This window comes from Anneissia japonica, unplaced genomic scaffold (genome assembly GCF_011630105.1).
Source record: "Anneissia japonica isolate Jap-2015-1 unplaced genomic scaffold, ASM1163010v1 scaffold685_len2926416_cov193, whole genome shotgun sequence".
Classification (NCBI taxonomy): Eukaryota; Metazoa; Echinodermata; class Crinoidea; order Comatulida; family Comatulidae; genus Anneissia; species Anneissia japonica.
The window spans coordinates 2,732,987-2,744,983 of record NW_022692922.1 but is presented as its reverse complement, the minus strand read 5'-3'; the positions used below and the strand labels follow the sequence as shown (position 1 = coordinate 2,744,983).

General features: G+C 33.0%; 1 protein-coding gene and 1 long non-coding RNA gene across 6 annotated transcripts in view; one reads left to right on the top strand and one right to left on the bottom strand.

The window, feature by feature from the left end:
• The window catches only part of LOC117100551, a 2,675-nt gene extending 1,916 nt beyond the window's left edge, over positions 1-759 (bottom strand). The window contains exon 1 of the long non-coding RNA XR_004444135.1: positions 744-759. This is a non-coding gene — a long non-coding RNA (uncharacterized LOC117100551). The remainder of the gene's footprint in view (positions 1-743) is intronic.
• Positions 760-4,287: 3,528 nt separating this feature from the next.
• LOC117100539 (insulin receptor substrate 1-like) overlaps positions 4,288-11,997 on the top strand; it is a 72,520-nt gene continuing 64,810 nt past the window's right edge. For all 5 annotated transcript variants that reach the window (XM_033240305.1, XM_033240303.1, XM_033240304.1 and 2 more), the window contains exons 1-2: positions 4,288-4,469; positions 9,120-9,282. In XM_033240305.1, the coding sequence (XP_033096196.1) occupies positions 9,190-9,282 (93 nt within the window). In that variant the 5' untranslated portion in view covers positions 4,288-4,469; positions 9,120-9,189. The remainder of the gene's footprint in view (positions 4,470-9,119; positions 9,283-11,997) is intronic.

Genomic DNA, 11,997 nt, shown 5'->3' with positions numbered 1-11,997 from the left:
GTGGAATGGTAATGCATTGTAATAAAAGCAAGAATAGGAAATGAGATAAGCATTTATGAAAGGAGAAATATTAACTGCTTATGTAAAGATGAAAGAACAAAGCCAATGAGAGTATTTTTATGGATGGTAATTTAAATTTAGTATTAGCAAATAATAATTTTATAATTTTAAATTTATTGAACTTTGCTAATGTAATGGAGAACACATTTCCTTTATGGTATGTTACAGCCTAATGAAATTTTATCTATAAGATAATTGCAATGATGATGATGATAATACTTATTTTTGAAAAATTAAGTGATTAATAATTTCCTAAAAGCTAGCCTTCGTCAGGCAATTAACTGATGTTGTTTGCAAATAAAGTAATAATAATAATAATAATAATAATTATTATTATTATTATCATTATCATTATCATCATCATCATCATCAACGACAATATCGTCATCATCATCGTAATTATTATATTTGTTATATTTTTTGGAATGCTTATACCAATGCATTCCCTTTAATTTTCTCCGTGCTTTAATCAAGAAGATATTAGTTGTAGTTGTTTCTCGTAATAACCAAGTGTATACTAGAACGTATTAAATGAAAACCTACATAAGTTGACGGTTAATCTTCAATTCGGGAAGTAATGGTACAGGTAATAGTACGAGTTAATGAGAATCATCAATAGTCTAATGGCATTGATATATATTTTTTTAATCTATGCGCTATATAAAACGGAACGATAGGCCTACCTCTACCAAAAAAATAGGTATAATGCACCACGCTTACGTTAATCAAGGTGTTAACGCCACGATTAGAATATAATAGACATGTGTTCATTTAAATTAATTCACGCAATCGAACAATACTTATATGATCAATTAAACTTCAGGCGCTGTTGTAAAAATAAAATAATCAAATATAACGGAATAGAATAATGGCGTCATCACGTTGTTTCCCGCAACACAGGGGAAATGCATAGGTCCGTATAATGAGGACAGAATAGGTTATGCACAGAAAACCTGCCCTGTAAAGGGACTACCAGTAAATATCGTCAATGAAATATTCATTATAAACAAGATTCATTTTTTCGTATGATTTTTTGCTTTGAAGAGAAATAAAAATTCCTCTCAATACCACCGGCAACTACTCGTTTGTTTACAAAATTACATTCGAGCCGACCATGTGTTCTATTAATTAATATCTGGTGCATAATAACAACCATCTATGAGTAGGGCCAGTCATACGACATAATGAGACCAGGGCGCGTCCAGTTGCCATTGGCGATGAGTAGGGGGACTCGAGGTTTTCAAGAATTTACCAACACTAGGGTATAGGGTCGCTTAGAATTCCAGGCAGGGTCAAAGGGACAGAGCGCAGGGGCAGATTTAGTGGGGCCGGGCCGGACCCGACCCCTCTCAATTTTTGGAAAGTTAAAAAAAAGGGGAAAAAAAGATAGAAATAATTGATCGCCCAAAGCGCCTCAGAGGTTATTTTCGGGTGTGTAGAAACAACAATTTAGCGGGGTCATGCCCCCGGAACCCATAGTGTAGTGTTGTTTTATCGGCCCCACTCCCCCCCCCCATTTCGGCCCCCACTTTCGGACATCTCTGGAATCCGCCCCTTGCTTGTGGTTAAAGTGTAATTTTTCTATTGTGCACCTGTAAATCCTTAAGGGCAGGGGTTGCGTCGTGGGGGTCAGGGCCCAGCCCCGTTGGATAGAGCTGCCACTCCACGTCGGGGAGAAAAACACAATTCGCCGGGAAAAAGAAAGAAAAATACATGTATTTTAAACATATTCTAAAATCGATTACATAATGCTTTGAAACACCTAAATTGTCGAGCTTCAGCCTCTGGACCACTTTCGAAAGATTTTGAGCGACCCCCGACATCGCCCACTCTCGTCGGGGAATCGCTACCCCACCCCCCGTAGGGGAATCGGACAACCGTCGGGAATATCCGGGCGCCACCCCTGCTTATGGGTCCGCATCATCGAAACAGTTAATTAGTGTACTAGGAAGAAGAGATGAGATTTTAGTCTCTTACTTTATACAGAAGCTCATAATATATTAATTGAAAGAGGAAGATTGTTCCAAAGACTGGTATCTGAAAGACCAATTTTTTGCTTTCTTTTTATTTTAATTATTCTAATTTAATGTTTTAAAATATATTTTAACAATTTTGTATGTAGAATTTCCAAAGTTAAAAGTTTAAAACGAAGTTTTTAAGTTGTGTTTTTTCTCCTATCAGGAGGATGGAGAGCGCCCAGCAGTGAACATCTTTACCTATGGTCAATATGCTGAGTTTCAACAGGCTAGTTAAACTTTGCTTGTTTCAGCTTGGATTTTGTATTTATTTCGCCATTGTATTATACATACCTTTATCAACAAAATAAATTATAGGATTATGATATATTGTCGTAATATAATAATGATATGATATTATAATTATGATATGACATCATGTGATACGATATGATATGATATATGGTATGATATGATATGATATCATATACCGTATGATATGATATAATATGACATGATATGATATGATATGATGTGATACGATATAAGTGATATGATATGTGATGATGATGTGATGTTATTTGACATGTTATGAAAATATGATATGATATGAAGTAATGTGTTCCTCCATGATATGATAATGCTATATGATATTGCATTTGTGTTGCATTGTATGTGATTTTTGTGTGATATGATGTTATGATGTGATAAGCGATGTGATGATATCATGTCATGATATGATATAATATGATATGCTATGATACATATAAAATATAATGTCAGGTGTAAGGGAATGATTTTTGAGAAGTGCGAAATGTGCGAATAGATCGAACAGTTTGTCGCCCCCTTCAGTCTATCCACGGATTCTAGGGATTGATAATAATAAAAATCAATAATACAACATAACATTATATTGTATTATTAGTGTTACTGTTTACTGTGTTCTCTCTGAGATAGTGACTGCTACTATTAATGACTGTCATTGTTATTATTATTTTTATTATTGTTTTAATTGTTGTTACTATTATTATTATTATCATCATCATCATCATCGTCGTCATGAAGAAAGCGTAGACAGACACTAACTATAAGCTCAATTAAATTGGGACTACTGCACCAAATAATAAATGGTAATTGTCTAGCTTATTAGGAGGATTATTTTATTCCTATCAGAAATATACAGAGTAATAGTACACGAGCGAGTGGGGCCCATTGGGGACTGGGGCCGCCTATTGTCCCAGCGGGATCGAGCCTCTGGCGGCTCCCTCCCCTTCCCTTCATTTGAAGCTACGGCCGTTTAACGGATTAGAGAATTTAATCGATTATAGAGTGCCTAATTTCATAGGTACCACCGGTAATGAACAATAAAGTATAGAAACATGAAAAGTATTTCCTTTTATTTAACGTGCGGAAAAGATTCATAACATAGGTATCATGTTAACAGTGGCAGATCCAGGACTCAATTTGAAATAGAGGGCCCGGGTTCCAGAGAAGGATTCACAGATGGACGGTCTATCAACCTCAGCCCCACCATGATTGGAACTGAGGTAAGAACATTTATGATTATGGCACATCTGGACGGCCGGATATGACACTCTTTGACTTAAATTTGAGTAGGATTTTCTTTTTTTCTCAATTTTTATGAATTTTGAATGATTCAGGGGGTGGGGGCCGGACCTCTTCTTAAATCCACCACTGGTTTAATTCTATTAATTCAGTATTTATTTGAAAATCGAACCTATCAGGTCTATTCGTCTAATTTTCTTCATATATGTAGGCCCTATATTGACGATGTCCAGGGTCCAAGCCTTACCGGTAATTATTTCGGTATTTAATAACATAAGAATTTACTATTTGATACATTGTAAACATAGAGTACCGGTAATAGAAATCATTAAAAAAAAATACATGAAAAAGAATTAAAAGCGATTAATTACCAGCTTTCATCAATAAACGGTCAGCTTCATTTACAGTACACTTGGGAAAAACATATGGATACTGGATGAATTTATACATTTAATAATTTTCATTTATTTATTTTATTATTATTTTTTACCTAGTTTTTCCGGGCCCCGGAGCACTTGCGCCGGTTACCTCGGCCTCTCAGCGCCACCGTTTATAACACTTTGAAGAAGAAAAAAAAAAACAAACAAAAAACAAAAGATGCAGATGCTGCCGCCACCATTGCCAAATGCCCATAAATAAAATTGTTGCCGCTCGAATTAAAGTGGGCGGAGCAATTAATATTAATATTCATGAGTTTTTACTTGAGCAATGAACCCGTGTGTGGCAGTATTCACGGTGGTCTCTGGTTTTGAGGAATTCGACGTAAACAAGTTAGAAATCCACAGAATATCGGTTTACTTTGACAGTTTCAACTATTTAATGGCGATAGAAAGATAGAAAATCTATCTGTGTGTAATTTGTGCTATTGGACGTTGTCTTTTAAAGTCGGTAAGTTGAAAAAAATGATGTATAAACGTTGACGTCTTAATGAAAGTGTGTCCATGAAGAGGTCTATATCGGTTACTACGCTGTGAATGAGGCGATCGTGGTATGTTGATGGCTACTGCTGTACAGTAGGCTAGGCCTAGGCCTAAGGGCAAGCAGGGGCTGCACTGAGTTGAGAGGTTTACCTTAATATTGTGGGAGCTAGGAAGAAATTGACGTTCAAACTTGTATGAATCATCTATATATTTAACTTGTATCCTCACTGTTATCTACTGGACCTACACATTTCATTAATAATATATCCTCTCTTCACAATAATTCGGCCTATAAAGTCTGTCCGTGATTTTTGGAAAATAAGGACCGATTTCCACGAATATTTTGCCGAAAATCAGGCTTTGACCAAATTATCTTAATAGATAACCAGTGCAATTATGCAGCAATTACGATTCTTCGCAACTATTTTCTTAGCGATTTTCTGTGCAAATTTGAGCTGATTTTTTAGATATCTTCTGCGCAATTAAAAAACTTTACAGTATGGGTACATATTAGAACAATATTCATTTCCTATACGGCATGATATAATTTTTAGAATTCATAGTGGATGTGGTATCGTATTGAATGCCAGTACGTTCCCAAAATATTTGCGAAAAAAAAATCGCACAACTGATTCGGGTAGGAATCAAACCCACGACCTTCAGATAACTAGCCTTGTGTCATAACCACTAGACCACTGAGCTTGCACATTGTGGCTAGTGTTGAATTCCATCCCCAAGTATCAGTAGGTTCTGCAAATTACAATGCTGTTGATGTAGTTTGCGTCAGAAAAGTTAATCGGAATGATGCTTTGCCCTACGTGACATGGTATTTTACTGAATGCTCAGTATGTTGCAAAATACTTGCAAAAAAATTTGCAAGTGATTTGGGTGGGAATCAAACCTTCAACCTCATGATAACTAGCCTGGTGTCATTAACCACTGGACCACCGAGCTTGCGTAATTTACATTGTTCATAAATTTGTAGACTATTTCTCACTTTTTTTTTTCTGAGAGACCATGTCTTCTACAAAAAAACATGTTTTTCCAACGTGATGGTATTAGTGAATGTTTCTAGTTGATTGAATAAAATAAAAAATGAAACTTGTTTAATATCTGACATTAAATTAAAAATTCATAAACAAACCAGGATAATCAATATTGCCCCTTTTAAAAAATAAAAAATCTTGGTTCTTTTCAACCCCTATAATAAGGAGCTCAAGCAAGGAGCAAGATGAGAAAACTTCAACTTTAACATCATTATTAGAGGATGTACTTCTGAGGCTCATCCTGCCACTTGATGAGGCTAGGCTCATAGATGGCCCCCATATTCTCATTTGTACACAACAGCTTGTCCAGGGGACCTGATAAGGATCACTCTACGTAGAGCATGTTTGCATTTTTAAAAGATTGCCACGATCGTGATTAAATTGCTTAATAATTGAAAATGGACCTTCCTGATGACGACAAAACTTATCAGCGGACCAGTCAGAACAGCATGGAATATGCGCTTGTTTCACCCACACACGCTATTGTTTTGAGCCTCAGCCACTTTGTTAAGTGGTATACAGCTTTGCAGAAGTGCAAGGGGCAGATGGAAGTTCCAGGTTACCATTTGATCATTATTTCAGTCAATAGTGACACATCCTCATTTCTATAGTTTTTAAGAAGTACTATACTATTACAGTTTCTGAGCCATTAATTTTTCAAGTCTAATGACATCTTTCTAAGTAATAATTTATTGTTTTAGGAAGTACTATTGATGTATTGATTAGCCAGAAGACAAACATAATGGAAAAGATATAAAATATGCATTGCAACTATCATTAGTAAAAATATCTGTCAAACTGATTAACTGAGAGTGCAGTAATGTTTCACTTTTGAGATACAGATCAAGATATATGGTGAAAACTCTGAACAGATGTGAAAAATCAGAACCTATTTTAAACCATTGGCAATTTGTCGTCATTTAAAGATTAGAATTTTACTTGTGAATTTCATACCTAACTATCATTATTATCTTAGCTAAATAAAGTAAACATATTGACGTCAATGATTCAAGAGCTTTTGTTGCTATGTATAGTAACACTAAAAACAAATTACGGACTCTCTGATAACTGTTGCACAAATTACGGAACAATAAACAATTTGATCTATTATCCTCATGTAAAACACTAATAGACCAACAAAGCATCTTCACATCTTTCTCTTTTAGATACCAGTCAGTCAATAATTTAATTTCTGTTAGATATTTCTAATATAATTTCTATAAAGAAAAGAATATACTCAGTTAAATTGAAAAGCCAATACTTTCTTAATTCAAAATAGTAAAAGTTGAGTACTGTACAATTGGCACAAGACAAGATTTACATGAAGTAAGTTCTTTAAATGGTGTTTAGTTTAAATAACTTTTTTCTTTCATGTTGGTCCATAGAGTACTACAGCGTTACGTCACGATACCACGTGATACTACCCCGTTGCTATCGTTGCAAAAAGCGTTCAACCGGACGCCAACCTAATTATTAAGATGTTGTATCTTACTTTTTCTTTGTAAATCTTAATTGATGATTAAATGTGTGTTCGATAACTAATATGCCTATAAAATCATTCAGACGTAATGAGCAGTTTAACCAACGTCTGTTGACAACAGAGAGCGCAATCTGGCGTCGTGACGACACAACTGTGGTACTCTATACTATTTACCACACAAGAAGTTACCATCCTGAAGTTTCAGTTCATTATTATAGATCATCATCTTATTTACTATTTTTTAAGCTAAAGGCATTTGTCTCTCAAAATGTCATATTTTCAATAGCAATGTGGATGAAAAAATAAAAAAATTGAATAAATGAATAAATTTTGAAAAAAATATATCATGGAAACAATGGGATCACTAACTTTCAAGTTCAAAAGTACATTTATTCATAGTGGTCAAAATGGTAGATGCGTTCAATAACATAATAATTATAAACAATTTCATTATTTCTAATATTTGGGTTATTATGAGTACTATGAAAAATTATATAATTAGTTTTTTGGGTAAAATTAATAAAAAGTTTGTTTGAAGCGCACCAATCACAATATGTACAGTAGGTAATTCTCGATTAACAATATTATATAGTCTATCAGTATCAATATTACCGTCTAGACAAGAAAGGGTAGTATCATCAGCGAACGATGTCACCTGCAGTGTGTCACTAACTTTCTCTAAAATCATTGACATAAATTAAAAACAACAATGGTCCCAATACTGAGCCCGTGGCACACTACAAGTTACATCCCTCGTGGATGACTTATATGATTCAATTTATACAAACTGTTTCCGATTGCCATACAGTAGTATTCAAGTTTACAGATTAAAATTACCTTAGCAACTTTAATACTGTATGAATGAAAAAGAAGTGTTAATAACATAAAATGATTAATAATGTGAGAATAAACTGATTTAATGACATGCGAAGTAATATTGTTTTGACTGCAACCCTCATTTAAGTTTAGATCTGAAATAACTGAGCTTCTGTTACAGGAGTTTAAAAGAAAAATTGAATTTGGAAGTGGATTTGATAACATATATATACTAGATCATTCGAAGAAGAGGATATAAATTTGGAAATGTCCGCACCAATTGATGAGAAATATCCATCAAATGATTCACACATTTCATGTTTGTCTGTTATAATTTTTCCGTTGTCTTTAATAAAATTTTGATTATTTTTACTTTTTCTTTGTGGGTTTATGACTGAGTTGACAACTAAGTCGATATTTCTTTTACTATTAATTTACTGTATGATCAGAAGTGTGCGTATATATTAAAGCTTCGCGCACACTATTGGCTGACGAATGGCAAATTGTGGGTCAACGAATCCATCCAAATCCATGCGAGTGCTTGATAAAGCGACGTCAACTGGTGATTATCAGTGGCAGTCTGAGAGATCGTTCTTTTTAAAATCCGTCGCACATGCTTCATCACCTCGTGGTCACAATGGAATTGTGTTGACCTACTGTTGGCCGCCATAGTGCGTGCCTGGCTTAAGGAGTCCTTACCGTATCAAGTGGTCAATGTTTATTTTTCTCAGTGCCAACCATTTTGAGCTGATTTATTCAAATTATTCATGTGCAATTTTAATATTTTTAATATATTGAAATTCAATTCAAATTGTTGTAAAAGAAATTCTTTATAATAACTATAATTTTAATTAATATTTATTTTATATAATATGTAAATTATGTAATGAGTAGTTGCTTAACAATTTCTTTGCTTTTTGTAATTAGATTAATATTTAATATTTAATATTTTATATATAATATTTAAATTATGTAATTGAGTAGTTGCGTAACAATTTCTTTGCTTTTTGTAATTTGATGTTTGACGTACCATATTTTCTAACTGTTTATGCCAGATTCAAGGAAAGTTTTTTCTCTTTAATGTATTTTTATATGTGAATAGACCAATAAAGTCTTATCTTACCTTTATAAATTTTTTTGTGCTTATGTCTTTTCTTGTTCACACCCACCTGCCTTGAATCTGATATTAATGTACTGTAGAATGTCTATAATTTGATATACTATGAATATTGTTATAATAATTATTATTAAACTATGATGCAAATTTCATCTACAGGGGCGATGAATATTCTTACTATTGAGGAAAAAACTCTTTAGCATCCAGATCAATTTGAGAAACAAAAATCATGACAGAAAACTCAAGATTAACAAGTACGCCCCCAGCGGATGCGAATGTTAAAGATAGTATTATCAAGACAGGCTATCTCCTCAAGTACAAGGTATAGTTATTGTAGATTCTACTTTGAAATTATTTGTCTTGATACAAAACCAAATGAAAGTATTAACTTGCTTGCAAGGAAGATTTTTTGAAAGGTTATACTGTAGTATATAGGTCGTTGATGTTTTGTTTCAGTTTATTCCATTTTCCATTTACAATTTAACATAATGAGAAAGAACTGATAAGTTTGTTTTCTTTTAAATTTTATTGTTAAATTGTTATTTATTACAAATTGTTTTGTTAATAATATAAATGTTTGCAATCTATTTTTTTTGTTTATTTACTATCCTTCACCATATATTTTAGAAAGAACAAAAAAAAAGTTTATTCGAGTTTGTGATAAGTAGTAGGATGCATCCTAATAATTATTTTAAATATTTATTATTCTATAAAAGAATACATTCGAACGTCTCATGGATTGTTGTTGTTTTTTTTTAATATTGATAATTGCTAATATTTGACATCAGTAGTTAAAAATATTGAGTATAAAAATCTATTAGTCTGTAACAAGTACTTTATAGGGTATAAAATTTACATGAAAATGTAGTAGATCTACTGTAGGAGCTTGCAGTTGGAGAGACCCTTGAATTATGTCTATGAATAAGGGAATGACCTTGCGAATCCATGCATTTCCATTATGAAAATTAACTGTAAATACTAGATGACGCTATTGCTGGATTCCTATCCAAGCGTTATGTCAGTTTGGCTTATGTTTTAAGCCCCCTTTTGCACTGAAATTAACCCATATTGCATTTAAACTCTATGAAATGTAGATATTGTAATGTACTGTACCATTTAGTTGCATAATAATTATCTATTCTTTCCATTTATATAGTTCACTATCCACTAAAACCACATTTCATTTTTCTGTGATTTAATTTTTTTAAATTTTTAAGTTCTTTTTAAGTTTATAGAGTAGATTTTATTAATGTGATAATAAAACAAAATCTATATAATCTAGATGCATTTTAAAAATTTTATTTTGCTGATTGCAACTTCTCGTAATATTTGTCTTTATTTAAAGCTATTGAAACGAGAAACATTGAGAAAAATATTTTTCTTCTGACTTTTTTTTAGCATAGGTTAGTGTAGAAAAGAAAGATTATTTAAAGAAAAATATTTTTTTTTCATGCTGGTGGGTGTGCTCTATAACACACACAAAAAATAATTTTTTATTTCAAGTCATTATTACAAGTAAATTTCTGCCCTTATGAATCATCACCGAAATTATGTTATGCTGCGTATTCTCCTCTTAACTCTGTTTTAATTATCCCAATGGATTTAATTATTTGTCTCTAATTCCATCCTCATCTAATCTTTAGTCCCTTGTGGAAGTTGTTTACTATAAACATTCCTGTCTAGGCTGAAACAACTTACTAACCAAAACAATTTCTTATTTATTTAATGACAAATTTATAAACATTATTTATAGTTTATGATGCATTCATGTACAGTACTTTGCACAAATATATTATTTCTGCACAAAACAGGTACAGCAGTAATGTTCAGTACTTAAATAATTGTATCATAAACCCTCTATTCTGTTTCTATCGACTGCATGACTCTAAATGACTTAAAATGAGTCTGTATAACATGGCAACCACTTGCCAGTAGAAATTCACTGAGCGTTTGTCATTGTCAGGTAGGTACAGTATATAAACGTAATAATTGGATTTTACTTGGATCAGTTGTAGGATTTTCTTTATCAACAAATACATCATATTATTGTTTCTTTAAGTTACTATGTGTACATTAGCAGGCTGTTTGAAGTATGTTCCTGTCCAATACATCTTCTCTAACGATGCCCCTGCCACTACTTAATAAATCTTTATGTCATGAAACTGAAATGCTGTGTATATTGGACAAATCTAGGTCTGTGTGTTTTGTACAGTTTTCCTCTCCTTTCTCTTTTCTTCTCAATTTTGATTTGGTATCTTTTATCAAGTACAGTAATATGGATCTGATGAGAATTCCATTAATGTACAAAAAGATATTTTTGGAATGAACTTGCTTTCATTAGAGTGTCATCCTCTAATTAAATTATTTTTTTTTTATTAGTTCGTTGATCCACTTTTAAATTAAAGTATCAAGTAAATCTTTGATTTTACAAAGGAGTTCAGGGGTGCTTCCTTAGAAAATTCTGGGTAGGGCCATGCGACGTAGGAAGCATTGTGCAGGGGATGAGGGTAGGGGTTGCTGCTTGAGAATTTTGTTTAAAAATGCTTGATCATATGTACTTAATCTAAATAAAAATTAGCATGTTTTGGCCCACCATGTGCATCTGTTTCTCCTTTCTGTTTTTTATTTATCTCATTTAGGGGCGGAGACGGCTAGCCCATGTGGGGACCCCCTGGATCCGCCTCTGGGATATTTTGTCTAAAAAACTGCACTCCAAAAGCCAGTTTGCTTTAGCTGGAAATTGAATATAATAGTACACTGCCTTACATGACAAAAGGAAGTAAACTGACAATTTTTTAAAAATTAATTTTTTAGTCAATATCAAAGAACTTATACTTTTGATCATGTTATTTGAATGCTAAAATCCCACTAATTAACAAGTAATTAGCAACACAAAAAGTAGGGGTTCCAAGTTGTGAAAGTCAAATTCCTGGAGATTTTGTCGTGCAGGACAGGCAGAGGTTGTGTAGTAGCAACGCATGTACAAGGACACGCTTGTAAAAATTTTAATATCGCTTTGTTCAATATAAAAACAAAC